Raw genomic sequence first — 20,340 nt, forward strand, 5'->3', positions numbered from 1 at the left:
CTGTGTTTTGTTTTCAGCCCCTTTCACACTGCGACCCGCTACCTTAGCGGGTCCAAATTGCACCTTCGACCCGCGTCGAGCAATGTGAATGCTTGGCGTGTTGGTGACCCGTGTCGCCTGAAGCCGAGTTCAGGGGGCGTGGCCTAGTGGCAGAGCGTCACACGAAACACATAAAATGCTGGGCGTGTACAATGACGTAGGCACAAGCCATGTGGCGGTAAATAACGTCCTCTGCTGGGAGGCTGAGGAGCTCGCGGACCTCCTTGTCTCCCCAGTTGGCCATTTTAAAAAATGTCTCGAACTTGATGTAGGCTAAAACAGAGTAAAACTTGTCCTCACCTGTCGCTGTTGTTCTGAATCAGCTGTCCATTCTGTCTTTTAAACTCCTCACGCCACACCACGCCCACGTCCGACCCGCGTCGATTGCGTTCACACCAAACTTGGCTCGGCAAAAAAACTAGGGTCCGACGCGGGTCGAAAGGCGAGACGAGTTGACGCGGCAGCCCGGGTCGGCAGTGTGAACGCAACAGCGGACACGCTAAATTCGCAGATTAAACGCGGGTTATTCGGCAGTGTGAAAGGGGCTAGTGATGCCACAGCTGAAAAGCATGTGGTTGCGTTGCACGATTCTCTATGTAACTTTGTACGAGGCCATTAGTGCTCGACTGTTAACCCACGCAGCCTTTACCAGGCGTTGCTCCTGCTGTCGATTTTCTTTTAAAGAAATCCAGTGGCTTCTTAACGTGACAGGGGTGTGTTGTCTCCAGGTGTCTCCTTAGTTTGTTCGGCCTCATGCTGTCTGCTAACGGCTCCTAGACCAAGATAGCTTTCATCATATTTTCTTTTGGGTTGGGTTTTTGGTTGACTTGGCCCCTGTGTCTTGTGTGTTTGTGATGGTGCTGGAGCTCTTTTGTGGTCCGAGTCACAGATTTATCCATGTTGCTCACAGTTACGCTACCTGCTACCTTCCTGTCCAGACGTCAATCATTGTTTTTCCACTTTAGTTCCAGGTTACGTTTTTCTCCCGATCTCCCAATGCTCTCTAATAATTTTAGCTCTTCATTATTACTTTGTTTGTGTGTGGGTGTTTTGTTTAGTGAATTATCTTTACTATCAATAAAGAAAAGCATTTAAGATGGGCGTAAAATTTAAAATTTCGTCCCGTTTGTCGCGTCCCACTCGCCATGTCTCCGTTCCCCACACTTTGCTGTAAACAGTGCTGGTGAAGCGGCGCTTATAACTGGGGACATCGTCTGGGGGTTGAAAGGATTTTCCCAACCAGACTAATATGCCTTCAACAATGGAAGCAACACCGGTGCTGAAGTTGCTGAAGTAGCTGAACAACGAGGCCCCATTGGTGCACGAGATCCACCCCGAGTTCCTCAAGGTCCTGGGAGAGTTTAGGTCCCTGTTTTTACAAAGGAGGACCACTAACAGAGGTACATTTTTACTTCTTTCATAAAGCTAAGTTTCCTGTGTAAGGCTGAAACATTTCTATTGTTGGTGCTTCTCCAGCTGTTAACAGTTTAGGCTTTCGTGGTTTTCTATGTGCAGCAGCGACTTGTACCGATTTCATTCCCGTTGCCGTCGGGGCAGATGGACCAGAGGATGATCTCCGTCATCGAGGCAACAGCCACCATCTTGTCGTTGTCTCCCAACGAGCCGCCCATCACTTTGGCGTTGAGAGCGACTCTGTCGATCATCCAGTCGAGGCGAGGAGAGGTGAAGACCTGCTGCCATCCGGTCGACTCCTTCACCCTAAAAGAGTAGTAAAAGATTTACAAAAAGCTTCCGAGTTCTCCGGAAAATGTGCAGATAATCTGGTGAAAACCTTCTCTAGTGCTGAGGAGATTCATTCTCACAGCTGCTAATATCATCAAAGTTACGACTGAGGTTCCTCAGGGCTCAATTCTGGGGCCTGTTCTGTTCATCAGGCTGTCAGATTCGCCTCTACGCTGATGATACAAATTTGTACCGTAATAACGGTTCATTCTGCTCAATAATAATCCTGAAGGTGTCAGACTATTGGGATCTTTTGGAGTCTTACTTTTAGCCGGACTACCTTCATCAACACCAAAACAAGGCTGGAGCTCGGCTCACAGGACGCAGCAGGGGGTAAGAAGATGTTCATAAATGATGTTGCTGATATGGGATGTTACACAGCTTCATGTCAGAAGAGGCGAACTGTCCCTTTAAACCTGTAAGCTGACATTAATGAGCTGAGTTTACCTGTAGCAGACGACAAACTGAGCGTAGGCCACAGCGATCCAGTTGTGATGCCCACAGATGATCCGAGCCATGCCGGCATCCGATGACCCACCTGCGAACACGATGAGTGAGAAGCGTCAGATTACACCAATACTGATGATAATCATGGTGATAATATCAGACACCTCCGACATCGAGTGAGACCACTTAATGTTCTGATATTGGGATAATTAAAGCTTTTATCCACAGTAATCATGTAGTTTTAACCCTTTGTGTGGTCCTACGGGTAAAAAATGAGCCGCCCTACCAAAGCCCCAAAATAAAGCAACTTAATTTCATTTTAAATCCAAAATCTATTTGGTATGATGACACCACCTGTTATTTATCTATTCAACTCAATTCAATACATTTTTTATCATGTATTTTTTGTTACACAATACAAAAAGACAATCACCAGTTTTCAGGATTACACTTTTTTTTTTTTTTTTGGTCAGTTGGACCAACAGTTTTCTTGTTTCCTCAGGTTTCTTTTACATAATAAAGGTTTATTATTGCTATTATATAAATGTGAAGTAATTACTTCTGAATTAATTATATTGAAAGGGAAAAAACAGTGAACTTTTTCTGCTGTTTAAATGTTTTTATAATTCACGGGTCAAAAATGACCCATAAGACAATCTTTCTACCCTAGTGGTGTACAGCCCACATGGAAACATAAACAGAAATAAAGTCTGACTTTTTCTAATGATGGGGAGGACGTTACCTGCGGACGTCCTCTCCTCGGTGATGGCCTTCCCCAGCATCCCAGAGTTCCCCAGGTTGGGGGGCATGGTGTTGCTGCGTCTGACCGGCGCTCTCTCCATCGGTAGAGCCCGGCCCGCCATGAACTGCGACCCCGCCACGCTGTGGCGGTTCCGGCGCTTCGCTGGGTAAACTGAAGCGACACCAACCGACAGACGAGCTCGTCAAATCACATTTAAAACCACGACGTCAACACTTTCAGATGAACTCACTGCCATCAGCTTTACATTAAATTCATCAGCTTTCCTTTAATAAACATTACAAATAAACAGTATCATATCATCAATAGCATCTTATTTAATTAATTGAACCTATTTTGTAAACATTTGAATTCATATCGAGTCATTTTTATAAGATTAAAACATTTATTGGCATGTTTTTAAACTCTTAAATGATAATCATCATCATGTTAATCTCAGAACTTTTTTAAATGTACATTTCTCAGACATCCGATTAGGGCGATTTTTAAATTTTAAACAGTTTTTGAAATGGCTGAACAGAAAAATGGCGATTTAAAAACATTTTCTGGACTCCGCAGATTTGTTTTACTTTAAGGTATTCCGTAGCAGCCTCCTCTCTCACTTTGCCTTATAATACAATCACATTCCCCAAGTGGTGCTGTTTTTATTTCATTTTTTGTTTTTTATTTCATGAACTGATTTGTTCACATAGGCCTAGACTACTTGGTAATCTCATTTGTGTCAATAAAGAAAATATGAATTTTTAAATTTTGCCTTGGTCTGGTTTGTTTAGAGAAAAACAGAAAAAAAAACGGAAAAAATTTAGGTTTAAATCGAAAATCGTCCATTAGTTAGAAAAAAAACAAACAGACAAAAAAAAAAAAAGAGATTTTATTTTTAGGCCAAATCGCCCAGCTCTATATCTGATTAAAGATTATTTATAGTGGGGCGGTCCGTGGCGTAGTGGGTTGAGCAGGCGCCCCATGTACAGAGGCTACAGTCCTCGCTGCAGCTGGCCCCGGTTCCAGTCCCCCATCGGATGGCCCTTTGCTGCATGTTGTTCCCCCTCCCTCTGCCCCCTGCTTCCTGTCTCTCTCCACTGTCCTATATAAAAAAGCCCCAAATATATATATATATATATATATATATATATATATATATATATATATATATATATATATATATATATATATATATAAAAAGATTATTTATAGTAAATTGTCTCCAATTGATAAATACGTCACCTTTAAGGTTGATTTTTTTCTTTACTGAATGTTTGAATGAATCTTTTTTGGTGCTTTAACATCTAAACTTTACGGGTCAGTGAGCCTCAGGTGTGCCGTACCTGCTGGAGGCAGGTAGCCGTTGAACAGCACGTTCCCACAGGAGGATCGGTCCAGCTCGTCACAAAGCTGCAGCTTACGCACTGATGAGGAAAGTTTAAAGGCTTTTATAAGTCTCATCATGTGACCACATTCAATCCGACGTCCTGCTACCCACCCAGCGGCGTGATCCCGTAGAACTCGGCCTCGTGCATGAGCATGTGCACGTTGATGGAGCGGGGGTACAGCTCTTTGGTCCGCAGGAAGTTGAGGATGGTGGCGAACAGCGAGGGGTCCCTGTCGATGAAGATCTGCACACAGAAAACACACGGGTCACCCCGCGGGGGTCCGAGCGGACACATGAAACCAGGACCAGCCAACTCACCGCTCCGGTTTCGTCCTTCAGGGTCGAAATGCGACCGCTCAGCAGGCTGAAAACAGAAACAAGAAGCGGTGAGACGACAAAATAAACTATTAAAAACCAACACGAATCAGTAAGCACACACCGGTAAGATGCTGATATCTGAAATAGAGCTAAATTAACTATTTAAACTAAGTTAACAAGACAAAACGTGAGATATTTACTAGGGCTGGGCGCGTTAACTCGCTAATTATTTAACGCAGATAAATATTTTATTGCGCATTAACGCAGGTTTTATTTTTTTTTAAATTTATATATATAAGAATATTTTTTTTGGGGGGGGGGGCTTTTGTGCTTTTAATGGATAGGAAAGTTCAGAGAGACAGGAAGCAGGGGGAACAACACGCAGCACAGGGCCATCCGATGCGGGACTCAAACCGTTTTTTTTTTTTGGCTTTTATTTTGTAAAAGTCTGCTGCTGTCTGCTGTGGAACAGGAAAAGAAAGTAATCGGCGGATCCACCAAACATGGAGAAGGGTACGGAACTTTTACTCGGCCATTTTCATGTTAAAGTTCTTCCAGACGGCGGAGTCGACAGAACCAAAGTCTTTGTCTTTATTCAGCTATTTACTTCTCTGTGAAATCCTACAACATGTAAAAGACCTGGGGGAGGGGAGGGTGGGTTGTACACAAGTTCTTAAGTTGTTTGGAAAAAGAAAAAAAGAAAATTATTTGTATTCCTGTATACACGTCATATTTTTGTCTTGCATTTGAAAAATGTTATAAAAAAATTAAATTAATAACTAAAAAAATAAAAATGCGATTAATCAGGGAAATCATGCGATTAATTAGATTAAACATTTGAATCGTTGCCCTGCCCTAATATTTACACAGATAACTTAAACAAACGCAGGAATAACTGTTTTTTTCTGACGTAACCAACGCTTTTCTGTTCAAGTCGCAGCTTTACGACCAGTTCAGGCATAAATGTAAGATCATAAATAAGATATATTTCCTCAAAGAGCTGCGTTTAAGGTTGTTAAAACCTGTGGAAATGATCCGGACGAACCTGGAGAAGAAGGAGTCGGGAACCCATGTGAGCGTCTGCCTGGACGTGCTGAACCTGGAAGCAGAAAGTTGGACATGACTCTGAAATAAGATGTTTTAGATTAAAGAACTGAAGGGTTTCAACATGTTACGGGCTGCAGGATCTGCTCTGTGTTGGGAGCCCAAACTCAGAATGTGTGACAAACTAAAGCAGAAAAACCAGGCAGTTTGGGTTCCTACTAATATTTTTTGTAGACATTTTTAAATCCAGGTTAAAAACATTTCTGTTCTCATGTGTCTATGCATGAAATCTGCACGATATCTTTGAACTTATCTGGACTGTTGCTTGTTTTTAAATTCATTTAAATTATTTTATTTGTTTCTCTTTATATTCTTTTATGTATTTTAATGCTTCTTACACTCCCTGCTGCAATGCTTTTATTTTATGTGAAGCACTTTGAATTGTTTTGGACATAAAATGTGCTATATAAATAAATTTGATTTGATAATATTTAGTCTTTATGATTAGTCAAATGAAAGAAAACCATTTCCATCAGATAGTTTGTCTTTTAGATAAAGACTTTTAAAATACTTCTCCATAAATATCACAGGAAACCAGTTTTTGGTATTTTTCCTGTATCAATATCTCAGCCTATGGAGCACCTACTAACACCAAACTTTCCAGTTATACACTTAGTAATATTCTGAAGATATCTACAGAAGAATTTGTAGATAAATCATTCCTAGCCTGATTTATGTGACATTATAATAAAAAATATGGCGAAAATTGATGTTTTTTAGGCTATGGGCAGTATATTTTGATTTCCTTGGAAATGAAAGCAGATATCCTGAAATCCCTCTGTAATTTTATTTTCATTGTGTGTGTAAACAAAATTAAAAAGAGCATTGTGCACCTGGCTTTATCCTTATTATTAAACATACATGAACAGTTTCTGAAGCTTGGGGGTCACAGCTCACTATTCCTGATTCCATTGTCGGACACATGCAGTAAACTTCAGGAAACCGGCCCAAAGCTTCATTTCTAACTTTATTTCTCAGAACATTCTGTTACTTTACGCTGTAGGAAGCGTGTTTTCTCACAACTGAATCCTAATAAGTTGGCTCATGTCATGGGGCTGACATGTTTGTTGACGTTGGCAGACAAAGACATCAAGTGTTCAGCTGAAGTAAATCAGCATGAACACCAACACGGGGGTAAAACCCTGTAATCTGGGGTAAAAAAAAACCCGGGAGACGTTTCTGTGACCGCTGATGTGTTTGATTTGCTTTGAGACAAACACTTTTTGTTTTCCAGTGATGTTTCTCTGAGAGGAAGACGGTGAAGTTATTGTGGACGAGGAAAAGCAGCCTGTCCGATGATGGACACCGCGGTGTGTTGTGCGGCTAAGCTAGCCTAAGCTAGCCGGTTAGCCCGGAAACTCCCCCCCTGAGCCTCACCTCTTCCCTCCCACATTCAGGTGGATGATCTCTCCACTCCGCGCCGTGGTAGACATCCTCCGAAGGGCGGATGACTCCGATAATATGAGAGAAGTACAAAATTTAGTCCATTTTCTGGTGGATAAACTCTGTTTCCGGTGTCGTTCAAGACAACTTCCGGTCTGTGGAGCGGGAAAGAAAACCCGGAACCGGCGCCTCGGATCGCGGTTCAACGTAAACCCGGAACCGGAGCCTCGGATCGCGGTTCAACGTAAAACCCGGAACCGGAGTTCAACACTGGATCCGGACCGCAAATTATTGGTGTTTTTAAAATGTTTTAGGAGAAAGATAGATACAGATAAATGTGCATTAATTAATAATCATATTAATATATTAATTATATGGATTAATATATATTAATATATTAATATATATTTATTAATTATTAATAATTAATACACTGGAAGGCAGAATATTCATGTTGTTACTTAACTCTGAGGAGCAAAAAAGCCTGAAGCAGCATATTGACCTTCGGATGAAAATATCCATCCATCCATCCATCCTCCATCCGTCCATCCATCCGTCCATCCATCCATCTATCTACCTATCCATCCATCATCCATCCATCCATCCATCCATCATCCATCCATCCATTCATCTATCCATCCATCCATCCATCCATCCATCCATCCATCCATCGTAAAGCATCTTGACGAGACGTCCGACCACCTGAGCTGGATCCTTTGGATAGGCTATTCCGAGCTCCTCAGATGACCAAGCTCATAAACAAGACTCTAAGATAACTTGGACTCCTTCACTTGAGGCAGTGACTCATCCCCAACCTGGATTGGGTAATCCACTCTTTTCGACTAAGGACCAAGGCCTCAGACCTGGGAGTTGCTGATTCCCATCCTGCTGCAAATAGCCCCAAAGCCTGCTGGAGGTTTCTGCTAAAATAAGCCAACAGGACCACAACATCGGACCGAACAGGAAACCGCCTGACCCTTGGCTTCATCTAGAAAGTCTTTCAATAAAAGTTAAAGGAACAGTTCACTATTTAAGACCTTGAGTCCCAGTTCCAGCTTGTTTATCAAGAATAAGAAATGAGGAGACCATTTTCACAACAATAGCTCATTTCTATCCATTTTGGCTGTTTTCGCTGGTCCATCCTGCTGCTACAGACAGGCTTCCATTGGGCACTCTGTTCAATGTCCTTAAAACAATACTAATGTTCATTTTAAAGAAAAGGTCAACTCACCGGGTGGTTCGTGGATGTTCCTGTATGTCCCAAAAAAAATTACGTTGCGAAATAAAAGTTATTTCTTGCTTTATTTAGCATTTTGTAATCCAATTATATTCCGTTTGGAAGACTTTTCACTTTCACTTTCACTGTCAGATCACTGCGCCGGGGCTAGAGCCTCAGACTCAAATATAGAGCGGATGTTTACGTGCGTCGTGATTTAGCATGAAAAATAGTTCCTGAACAGCAAAGAACACGGATTACACGGATGGAAAACCATAAAATGCGCCGACATTTTTTTTTTTAATACCACTAACCACCCGGTGAGTTGACCTTTTCTTTAAAATTAACATTAGTATTGTTTTAAGGACATTGGGCCTCATGCAAGAACATTTTCGTATTTTTATTCTAAATTTCTCTTACTTTTTTCGTAAGAAGGTCTCGTACGAACACGCCACGTCAGATTCAACAAGCGCTCTTAACTTCGGAAAAAGTGTGTAAACGACCTGCTTAAATGATGAATCACACCTGTGCGTATCTTAAGTTCACGTGCACGAGGATAGTAGATTTGCATACTCCACGCCCTAAATGATACCATATAAGGCTGTGCTTCCTCTCTCCTGTGCCAGGAAGTGCTGAGAATACGGGCTCTGAGATTAAAGTTCTGCTTTCAGAGATCCAAAAAGGAAAATCTGTCATTTTTAGCAGTGTCAGCAGTGGACGGGACCTGCTAAAGTGAAGAAATTGGAAGCAATTACGAGTGCTGTTAATACCATGTCAGCGAAATAAAAAAATAAATGGTTTGATATGAAAATGGCTTAATAAAAACGTCTCACCATAGCCAGGCGATCGATGACTGCATAAAGCCGTGAAATCAGTTGTTGCCTCATCATGATGGCACTTTGATGGGGTGGTCCATGAGGGGGGTCTTCTGGCACCACAGCTTCTGTTCTGCCTGGGCTGGTTCAGGTTGTAGGAGACCCTCGTTCATGGCAATATTGCGCAAATCTGGCATGCCTCCTCTGGGCTATTTTGCCCCCCGCTGTATCGAGACACACCCACCTGGCCTTCAGCAGTGCGCTCCACCACAGCACGGGTGCTTTGATGCGTATATGTCTCGTGCTCCAATTATGATTGGCAGTCCAGCCACGGCATGAAAGTCCCTCTTAATTTGTACTTGTTGGACAGCGGTGTATGGGAATCTGATGTACCATGGGTGATAAACTGATGAGAGCTTTGATGACCAAGGGGAGCGCACGACTCACAGAGGACTGGGACACCCCCGATCTGTCTCCAATCTCCCTCTGAAAGGTTCCCGTGGCCAAAAATCCAAGGGTGGTGAGGTCCTGGACGTGTGGTGGAATTGGGTTTGATCGGCGTGTTTTTCTCTGGAGTTGTGGCTCTAGCAATTAAGCTGCATATTTGCAGCAGCACAGTCCTTGGCAATCTGAATCGCGATCTCAGCCATTCGTCTGTCTCCACACGGTCTCTTCCAAGAGCCTGACGCGCTGAGGCATCCAAAAGTCGCAAGTCAGCCGCTGGTTACGCTTCCCGTTATATACAGATTCAAATTAACCTTCGATTAGTGCATATTTGAAGTCAAACAGAATAATGTCAGCATCATTGTTGGGTATAATGTATATATTTATTTATGTTTTCTTCAAAGTAATTAAATATACAATCCATTAGTCAAGCAAACGTGATTTGAATAACAGCGGACTATTTTACGAAACTCCTACGACAGCTCTGGATCACTCGTAAATTCTGTTCGTACCTGAAAGAAAACGTAAAATACGAAAAGATTGGTGAATGCGCAAATTCTCTTAAATCACTCGTACGGACGATTTAAGAACAAATCTGTGCGTACGAACGCTTCTTGCATGAGGCCCATTGAACAGAGTGCCCAATGGAACCCTGTCTGTAGCAGCAGGATGGACCAGCGAAAACAGCCAAAATGGATAGAAATGAGCTATTGTTGTGAAAATGGTCTCCTCATTTCTTATTCTTGATAAACAAGCTGGAACTGGGACTCAAGGTCTTAAATAGTGAACTGTTCCTTTAAGACTCTATAACCTCTTTAACTGGATAAATCTTTTCCACTAATTTACAAAGTTTAATTTTAACCAAACATAATTTCCATCATAATTTTGAGGTTTATTAATTTGTCTATCACAGGCCTTTTTTATTGTTAATGTTAATATCACCAACAATAGTATCTGACGGGTAATTAACCTGCATTTGTTTTCTTTAGAAATTGTAGAGACAGGTGTGGCTGCGTCTCAGGAAGTGACCATATTTGGACATCAGGTTGGACCTCAAGTGTGATTCTTTTTTTTGTTTAATATTTTTTATTGGTGTATATACAAGAGTAACATAGGCACTTCCATATAGCGGTATACAATGGTGTGATCATTAAACATGTTTGTATACACCCTTGGATACAGATTATATTTTTATGTTTTAAGAACAAACTATTGCAGAAAAAAAATAATAAAGGCCAAATAGACTATACAATGAAAAACGATTTATGACAAGATGATTAAACTGTCCGCATAAACATAACAGATAAATTACATAAATAATAGAAAAAAATTACTGTGATTCTTGAAGCCTGATTGGCCAAAAGCATCTTTCAGCCATAATATGTTTTTAATGATGGAATCAATATTGAAAGGGACCAAAATGACAGTGATTACAGCTACTGAACCTAATTATTAACAACATATTAAATTATTTTTAGTACTGAAATAAACAGAAAGGAATCCAGTCGTTTTTCCTGTGAATTTACAGCCACGTCACAGCTCTGATAAACATTAACATTCTTCTTTTATTCTAAACTAAACAACACATTTTTACTCCCACATTTGCCACGTACTGATGACATGAGTTGTACACCATGTGAATATCTTCTTAAAACGGACTTGGAAGGCACCAACTTGGGTTTTTAAGGGAGATAAAGAAGACTAAATGCAAGCTGAACTTCATAAACACAAACAGCAACTGACAAACTACATGTGCCAAGTAAAAACTGGTGGTGAACCGAGCGTCCGTGTGTTCGGTGTTGTTTCAGCAGAGATTTACGAAGATGCTCCCCTTCCTGCTCTCTGCTGGATTCCCCTTCCTCCCATTCTCCCGCAGAGCACGACAGTGTGGGCGGATAAACGTCCACAGACAATTTTAGCCTCGTAAATTCTGCAGCAGCAGGACTGATGCAGCTAAAGTTGGTGTTTTATTATCAAAATAAAGTTGTGTTTAATCAGTCTGCTGCCACCAAACGTGAAAGACATGCACAGCGTGAGGAAGAGGATGGCCAAACACATCATTTTCTTAACCTGTCTGGTTATACCTGGAGACAGGAAGGGCCTACGGTGGGGGTGCAAGGCTAAATGTGGAGAGATGGGAGCTAAAATAGAGCAAGAATCAGTCTGAAGCGCATCCTGTTATCTCCCACACCTCCATTATAACTCACAGCTTGGTGGAGAAATAAGTGTGAACCCATAGAGACCCTCTGAAAGAGTCTAACTCCAGAATCTACTGTGTGGAGGTAAAGGGAAACACTCAAATAGAAAATATATTTAATACCAAGTTTCAGTTTCCAGTGCTGTGGGAACCTTAGAAATGTGCTCATTACTATCATCTAATGCTGAAGTAACTTTTGAGAATTTGGTCATTTTTTCCTTTGGCTCCCCCTACAATTGTGAAACGTAACATCACTGTAATAAAAACTAGAACATTTTTGAAGAAATTTTGATGGGTGCCAATCTACTGCCCGCCCTATCAACAAACCCTTTAGTTCAGTTAAAGCTGAGAGTCTCCTGTCACATATAAACTTTGAATGAGGTCTCTGTGATGTCGTATGGCTGAGTTATAAGGCCTCAAAAATAGGGCAGTTTTTTTTTTTTTTGGCTTAAGTGCTTTTCAATACATTTTCCCATTGCATTGTGGGTATTTTCAAACTTCCCCTCACTATCAGTTTAAAGGAGAAAAGCAGATCAGATTTCTAACATGAAGCTGTTATAACAGGGCAGCCATCTTGGCTCTGCCCTCATAAGCAGTCTTAGAACAGAGCAGGCTAACAAGGCGTTGCCCCGGTAACAGGAGCAGGTGCGGCTCGTCTGTGTCTCTGACATGTACGCTCACTATGGCTTCTTAAAATCGCACTATAATTTTGACTGTAGCCTACTGTCTCGGACAAACGGTCGCTGTTCGAAAAGTAAAAGTCGTATCCGAATAATTCTTGAACTGTCAGCGCCCCAAGAGACGGCAGAAGCCAGCGGTGTAATTTTCATTCGGCTACTATGTGTGGCTCGTTTTTTATGGCAGTTTTAAAATCATTTGGGCAGTTTTAAAATATCTTGGGTTTCTGACCTTGGGGTGACCTTGCTGGGACGTCCACTCCTGGGAAGGTTGACAGCTGTCCTGAATGTTTTCCACCTGTGAATAATCTTTCTCTCTGTAGAACGATGGACTCCAGATTATTAGTATTATGTTTGATAAAAATGTTATTTTCACATCCCAAATGGTGAGATGTAGATATGAGATATAGTTAGTTATAATTATAACAGTTATAAACAGTAAATAAGGAACTTATTCAGATGTCAGGAGTAAAATCTGCATCGTTATCATACCTGCAGATTTCCCAATGATGAAAAGCACAAACAACAAGTTGTAACTTTTTTTTTTTAAACATATAACATATCATGTCAATATAACAACCAAAACACATGGCAGAAAATAAAATAATAGTCAAATGACCAAAAAAGATACAACAAACCACAGTAATTAGCACCAAGTCATTGTGAAATGAATATGAAACGATGAAAACAATAAAAAATAAATAAGTAAATAAACACATATAAATGAAAATAATTATAATAAATAAAAAATACATTTTAAAAAAAGTATTCAAAATGTAGGCTGCAGCCTGTACTCCCAACAACCAACTAAATACTTTTCATTTTCTCATTCTCCCTCCCTCAACAGCTCCAGAAACATCCTCCATATGTCATAGAATTCAGAAGCCCTCTTTTTAACGATATACGTCAGTTTCTCAAGAGCCAAACTTGACGTTAAGTTGTTTAACCAGAGGGTAAAAGATATAAAAACCAACAGTTTTCCAGTAAAGTGCAATATAGCGTTTGACCTGCAATAAACAAATGTCAACCATTTTTCTTTCCTTACAGGATAAAGGCAAGGCAAGCCAAGGCAATTTTATTTATAGAGCACAATTCATACACAGGGCAATTCAAAGTGCTTCACAGCTACATAAAATCACAAGAAGGCAATAAAATCATTCAAAATAAATAAATAATAATAATAATAATAATAATAATAATAATAACAAAAATTAAAATTAAAAATTAAAATAAAAAAAACATTAAAAATAATCATTAATTAATCAATTTAAAAGTGAAGAGTGCAGATAAAATACTTTCAGGTGTCATTGCACAGCTAAATAGAACTGTTTTCAGTCTGGATTTAAACTTTGTCAGAGTTGAGGCCTGTCTCACATCTTCTGGAAGATGTGAGCACAAACAACAAGTTGTAACTCTTATTTACTTCCACTCAGCTGTTTGTTTAGAGTGAACAGAGGAGAGAGAGGGCAGGATGAAAAGTAAAGGAAGTGCAGTCAGACTGAAACAGAGCCAGCTGAACTCCAGCACAGCTGACATCGTACGGAGCTCAGGGCCCAGCTGAGGGAAACATCTGGATGGGCAGCTGAGCGCACAGCTGGCTGTACGCGGTGAGTACGACACCTCCATTAAAACATCAAACAGCTAACAGATAGACAGTCAGAAATGTCAGAAACAAGGGAAAGAAAAGGAAATGTTGAGGGCAGAAACAGGAAATAAACATTATAAGTTGAACAGGAATGTGACTGTAAATGCGGATCAAACCCAGGGAAATATAAAAGTTAAACATCATCACACTTAAACAAACGTAAATGAGAGTAAAAACCTTTAAAGACAAACATTTGGCTCCAGATTTCTGCGGTGGCGTTGCTTCTGTCGGTCTGACTCGTTGTTTACGGGATGTTTTCCTCTTAAATGTGGGCGAATGGGTTTTAAACATGTGCAGAATGCTGCAGGAATCCTGTTTACAGCAACAGCATCTGCGTTAAATCAAGAGGAAATGTGTTCCGTTTGGTTTATTCTGACCTGAAAATGTAAGGAAATAGGACTGTAAAAGAAAAATTAATGTTGTCAGAATAGAGACGCACAGCTGCCTCAGATGACTTTATTCTGTTTGAACTGTTAAAGGTATTAAATTAGACGTAAAAGAATAGGAAAAGCTGTCTTTAATAGCTGAAATGAAGTTTCCTTTCAGCTGAAATGAGGTTTCAGTGGGAGGTGATGATAAAGTGGTCGGTTTTCAGTCATTCTGAGAAATAAGCTTTAACCACAGCAGAGGGTTTGTGTGCCATCAGAACCCGGGCCATCATGCTATCTTTGGACATCACATTTAGTTCCTTTGGTGGTTACTTTTCAGTGCAGACCAGTAAAACTAACCACCAGATACCCAAAGATGTTTTGATAAATAAACACATTTGTGGTTATTTATGAGTTTGAGACCAGCTGGCATGTTATTTATTTCCCCCTTTTATGATTTTCAGTTCAGTTCAGTTTTATTTATAAAGACGTCATCTCAAAGATACGGTCCAATTCAAGCTAAGCTAAAAAACTCCATCAGAACCAGAACCAGGAAGGTTAGCTGGTAAATTAGACCCGTTTACGGGTGTATGAACACACAGATGGAAGAGCTAATCAATCCGTCGGCCAAAAACTGACTGAACCCCTCAAGGTCAAGTCTTTGGATCTGTTAGCAGCTCGGTGGTCCTGGATTTTGGACCACCTGCAGATGGCTAAGACATGTAAAAACGGACCAAACTGGTGCTGGTCCAGGCTCAAAGCCCGACCCAGGTGGGTTTTATTTCTTCATGCTTTTATTATTTCTGTTTCCAGAGAAAGTCACAGAGAGTTGAAACCGGCTTCATGATGCTGAGGATCCAGAACTGAACCTGAAGTGACCTCGAACAGAAGGATCCAGCCTCCCGAATCAAACCGAACCGACCAGCGAGTGCAAACAGAGCGGTAAGCAGATGCGTGTCGCGGTCAGCAGGGGGCGCCGCAGCTCACGTTCAACATGGAGGCGATAAACAGAAACTGTTATCTGCTGTTTGTCATGTTTACTCTCTAAAAGCAGAAACAGCTGATTGATTACGTCATCAGTCACGTGATGAGTCATGTTCACAGCAAGACTAAACCACCGTGGTCACCTGACCGGCACAAACGTTTGGTTTAATTTACAATTTTGGAGCAGAAGCCGGTCCTGTGACCTTTTCCCCAAGTCAGCGCCTCTTTTTGGTTGATTAGTTCGGTTTCTTTGCATTTAAAGACAACCAACATCATCTAATCCATTAAATTTAGGGCTGGGCAACGATTAAAATGTTTAATCTAATTAATCGCATGATTTCCCTGATTAATCACGATTAATCGCATTTGTACGCAGAATCCAAAAATGAATCCAAAAGTAGCGTATAGCTTTTAGCATTTAGCTTTATTTTAAATGTGCTGCCATATGAATGAAAGTGCCATAACATTTGTTGTGCAAACACACTTTTAACATCAGTATCTTTCTGTAGTTTTTATGTAGAAGCCTCGCTCCACTGTCTGTTTCCTTGAATGACTTGCTGCTATCAGTTGTGTGTTTTGCCTTTAAGTGATATTTTAGACTGGAACTACTACGCTGAGAAGACAATTCAACTTGGCAGTGTTTACAGATGACTTTGGTTCTGTCGACTCCGCCGTCTGGAAGAACTTTAAAATGAAAATGGCCGAGTAAAAGTTCCGTACCCTTCTCCATGTTTGGTGGATCCGCCGATTACTTTCTTTTACAAAATAAAAGCCTGTGAGCAACAGACTTTTACAAAATAAAAGCCTGTGAGCAACAGACTTTTACAAAATAAAAGCCTGTAAGCAACAGACTTTTACAAAATAAAAGCCTGTGAGCAGCAGACTTTTACAAAATAAAAGCCTGTGAGCATCTGCTGAGACAGCTTTTATTCTGTAAAAGTCTGTTGCTCACAGGCTTTTATTCTGTAAAAGTCTGCTGCTCACAGGCTTTTATTCTGTAAAAGTCTGCTGCTGTCTGCTGTGGAACTGGAAAAGAAAGTAATCGGCGGATCCACCAAACATGGAGAAGGGTACGGAACTTTTACTCGGCCATTTTCATTTTAAAGTTCTTCCAGACGGCGGAGTGGACAGAACCAAAGTCATCTGTAAACACTGCCAAGTTGAATTGTCTTCTCAGCGTAGTAGTTCCAGTCTAAAATATCACTTAAAGGCAAAACACACAACTGATAGCAGCAAGTCATTCAAGGAAACAGACAGTGGAGCGAGGCTTCTACATAAAAACTACAGAAAGATGCTGATGTTAAAAGTGTGTTTGCACAACAAATGTTATGGCACTTTCATTCATATGGCAGCACATTTAAAATAAAGCTAAATGCTAAAAGCTATACACTACTTTTGGAGTGCAATTAATTGTGATTAATCAGGGCAATCCTGTGATTAATTAGATTAAAAATTTTAATCGTTGCCCAGTCCTACAAATAATTTTATGTGGCTAAAAGATGCTAATCGGTCAGCTTCATCGCTAAGATGCACCAGGTGCATGATGGGAAATAATCTTAGAACAATCTGACCCTGTAAGATCTGCAGTTTGTGACTCAGAGACTTTAGAGGTGTCAGTTAAAGCTCTGTTTCCTGTTTTTTTCAAAGTTGTCTCATCTTTGGGAAGCTTGAGACGACTTTCCAGCCAATTTCAAACCAAAGAGGAATCAATCTACAGTCACTTTTGATGTTTAACATTTAAAAAAAGTGTAAAATGAAGATTTAAACACATTCAACGCAGCTAAATTTAGATTTCATGTTTGTTTCGTGTCTCAAAGAAACTTTGGTGCAAGAATTTATAGCAGAACTCAGATTTTATGTCTGTTTTCAAGTCTTCAGCCACAAAGTAAAGTTAGCCTCCCTGGAAAGCTGAAGAACGAGAGAAACCCGACCACACTCAAACGTTTTCTGTAGGTGGAGGAGTTTGGTGTTTCTGTGTCCTGTTATCTGCCTCAAAGGGAAGGAAGCAGGGGAGATTTGTGATGTGATTTGTGATTTGTGAAAATGTGATGTGCAGCTGTTTGAAATGATGAAAAAATACTGAAAATCAAGCGTTTTATTTTCTGAATTCACATAAAATCCCAAGTCTTATTAAAGACTCGATGGGATCTCTTTAATGAGATGTCAGCTTGGTTTGGTTTGGATCTCTGTGGTGACAAAAGAAGGAAAAACAACCATCAGAAACAGCGTTTAAACAGAAGCTTAAAATAACTGCTTCAGGGCAGGAAAACAAAAGGCAGCCGGGTGTCGTCCTGTTTTTTTAGAGTGGATGAAGGAGGAATGAAGTCGGGCCTCGGTGTGTGTTGGACCGGCTTGAATCGCCTCGGAGGGAAGTGAGCGTTGCACTTATTTGTGCACGTGGCCCAGAGTCAACAGAGCGCCGTGTGTTCATGAACATAAACATAAACATAAAAGGCTTTTTTCAGCAGAGCTGCACAAATAGAAACGGCTTCGGTGATTTATTTGTTTAAATGTAAATAAAGAGGAACTAAAGCTGGAATAGGATTCAATGTACAATGGGGCACCAAAAGCCTGCTTTGGGTTTATCACTCATTTCATAATACAGGGACACACTGAGCTCCACACAACAAGTCAGAGCCCCAAAGATGCTTTAAAAAGATCTTTGTGTTGTGTTTTTTATTGTTCGAGCTGACCACTGCTCTGGTCAGAGCTGGTAAAACAATGAGTAAGAAACTCTTAATAACTACAAACTCCCTCAAACCTGACGATAAATAACTACAAGAGACTAAATAACTACCTCAAAGAGAGTAAAAACAACTTCAAAAAGAGTAAAAACAACATCAAAAAGAGTAAAAACAACCTCAAAAAGAGTAAAAACAACCTCAAAAAGAGTAAAAACAACATCAAAAAGAGTAAAAACAACCTCAAAAAGAGCTGAAAACAACCTCAAAAAGAGTAAAAACAACATCAAAAAGAGTAAAAACAACCTCAAAAAGAGTAAAAACAACATCAAAAAGAGTAAAAACAACCTCAAAAAGAGTAAAAACAACCTCAAAAAGAGTAAAAACAACATCAAAAAGAGTAAAAACAACCTCAAAAAGAGCTGAAAACAACATCAAAAAGAGTAAAAACAACCTCAAAAAGAGTAAAAACAACCTCAAAAAGAGTAAAAACAACATCAAAAAGAGTAAAAACAACCTCAACAACCTTTTGTGTTTGTGTTTCCAGGGTTAGGGTATATGTGTTTGAGCGCATGTTGTGTTTGTGTTTCCAGGGTTAGGGTATATGTGTTTGAGCGCATGTTGTGTTTGTGTTTCCAGGGTTAGGGTATATGTGTTTGAGCGCATGTTGTGTTTGTGTTTCCAGGGTTAGGGTATATGTGTTTGAGCGCATGTTGTGTTTGTGCTTCCAGGGATGGATCTCCTCAACTCGACCCAGCTCCCCTCCAACCAAACAGACCTCAGCAGCGTCTTCACGAGGCTGGTCCTCCCCCCGCTGTACCTCCTCATCTTCGTGGTGGGCGTGTCCCTGAACGGCGTGGCGGCCTGGATCTTCTTCAGGGTTCCCGGGGACTCGGGCCTGGTGGTCTACCTGAAGAACATGGTGATGGCCGACCTCCTCATGCTGTCCACCTTCCCCTTCAAGTTCGCGGTCGACCTGAATCTGGCCAGCTGGCACCTTCGGGCCATCATCTGCCGCTACACCGCCGTGCTCTTCTACTCCTCCATGTACGTGGGGATCCTCTTCATAGGGTTCATCGGCCTCGAGCGCTACGTAAAGGTCTGCCACACCCCCTCCTCCACCTCCTCCTGCAGGTGCAGTTTGGCGTCCTGGTTGCAGCACCTGAGGAGCGCCCCATTCGCCCGGGTGTTGGCGCTCTTCTCCTGGGGGCTCCTCCTCCTTTCCGTCCTGCCCAACGTCGTGCTAACGAGCCGGCCGGCTGACGAGGAAACGTCCCGCCACTGCATGAGGCTGAAGACGCCGCTGGGCGTGCAGTGGCACAAGGCGTCCGCCTTCTTCAACTTGTCGCTGTTCTGGGTGACGCTGGTGGCGCTCGCCTTCTGCTACGCCTCCATCGCCCGCCAGGTGTGCAAGTCGTACCGCCGCGTGCGGCGCGACAGCGGCCACGTGTGCCGCCGGTCCAACCGCAGCATCTTCAGCGTGCTGGCGGTGTTCTTCGTCTGCTTCGTGCCGTACCACGTCTGCCGCGTGCCGTACACGCTGAGCCAGACAGGCGCGGGCTTCGGCGGGGACGCCGCCCGCTTCGTGCTGTTCCAGCTGAAGGAGGCCACGCTGTTCCTGTCGGCGCTCAACGTCTGCCTCGACCCCGTCGTCTACTTCCTGATGTGCCGCACCTTCAGGGAGTCGCTGCTCAGGACGCTGTCGGGACGGGAGAAGAGGAGGAGGCGGTCCCTGACCACCGCCGGGCCCACCCAGAGTCAGAGCAACATCTAGGGGGGGGGCAGAGGGAAGGAGGCAAGGAGACAGGAGGCAAGGAGACAGGAGGCAAGGAGAGAGGAGAGAGGAGGCAAGGAAAGAGGAGACAAGGAGAGAGGAAGCAAAGAGACCGGAGGCAAGGAGGCAGGAGAGAGGAGGCAAGGAGGCAGGAGGCAAGGAGACAGGAGGCAAGGAGACAGGAGGCAAGGAGGCAGGAGAGAGGAGGCAAGGAAAGAGGAGACAAGGAGAGAGGAGGCAAGGAGACAGGAGGAAAGGAGGCAGGAGAGAGGAGGCAAGGAAAGAGGAGACAAGGAGAGAGGAGGCAAGGAGACAGGAGGCAAGGAGGCAGGAGAGAGGAGGCAAGGAAAGAGGAGGCAAGAAGACAGGAGGCAAG

General features: G+C 42.0%; 2 protein-coding genes across 2 annotated transcripts in view; one reads left to right on the plus strand and one right to left on the minus strand.

The window, feature by feature from the left end:
* shkbp1 (SH3KBP1 binding protein 1) overlaps positions 1 to 7,316 on the minus strand; it is a 35,221-nt gene extending 27,905 nt beyond the window's left edge. The window contains exons 1-8 of the mRNA XM_075472766.1: positions 7,158 to 7,316; positions 5,722 to 5,775; positions 4,677 to 4,722; positions 4,470 to 4,602; positions 4,315 to 4,395; positions 2,972 to 3,142; positions 2,230 to 2,320; positions 1,568 to 1,758 (exon numbers count right to left, since the gene is read on the minus strand). Of these exons, the coding sequence (XP_075328881.1) occupies positions 1,568 to 1,758; positions 2,230 to 2,320; positions 2,972 to 3,142; positions 4,315 to 4,395; positions 4,470 to 4,602; positions 4,677 to 4,722; positions 5,722 to 5,775; positions 7,158 to 7,213 (823 nt within the window). The 5' untranslated portion in view covers positions 7,214 to 7,316. The remainder of the gene's footprint in view (positions 1 to 1,567; positions 1,759 to 2,229; positions 2,321 to 2,971; positions 3,143 to 4,314; positions 4,396 to 4,469; positions 4,603 to 4,676; positions 4,723 to 5,721; positions 5,776 to 7,157) is intronic.
* Positions 7,317 to 14,019: 6,703 nt separating this feature from the next.
* LOC142388737 (P2Y purinoceptor 14) lies at positions 14,020 to 20,079 on the plus strand. Its single transcript, XM_075474286.1, has 3 exons — positions 14,020 to 14,119; positions 15,339 to 15,467; positions 18,922 to 20,079. Exon 3 carries the CDS (start codon positions 18,924 to 18,926, stop codon positions 19,962 to 19,964), a length of 1,041 nt encoding a protein of 346 aa, XP_075330401.1. The 5' UTR covers positions 14,020 to 14,119; positions 15,339 to 15,467; positions 18,922 to 18,923; the 3' UTR covers positions 19,965 to 20,079.
* Positions 20,080 to 20,340: the final 261 nt, after the last annotated feature.

The sequence above is a fragment of the Odontesthes bonariensis genome, chromosome 9, assembly GCF_027942865.1.
Source record: "Odontesthes bonariensis isolate fOdoBon6 chromosome 9, fOdoBon6.hap1, whole genome shotgun sequence".
Lineage (NCBI taxonomy): Eukaryota > Metazoa > Chordata > Actinopteri > Atheriniformes > Atherinopsidae > Odontesthes > Odontesthes bonariensis.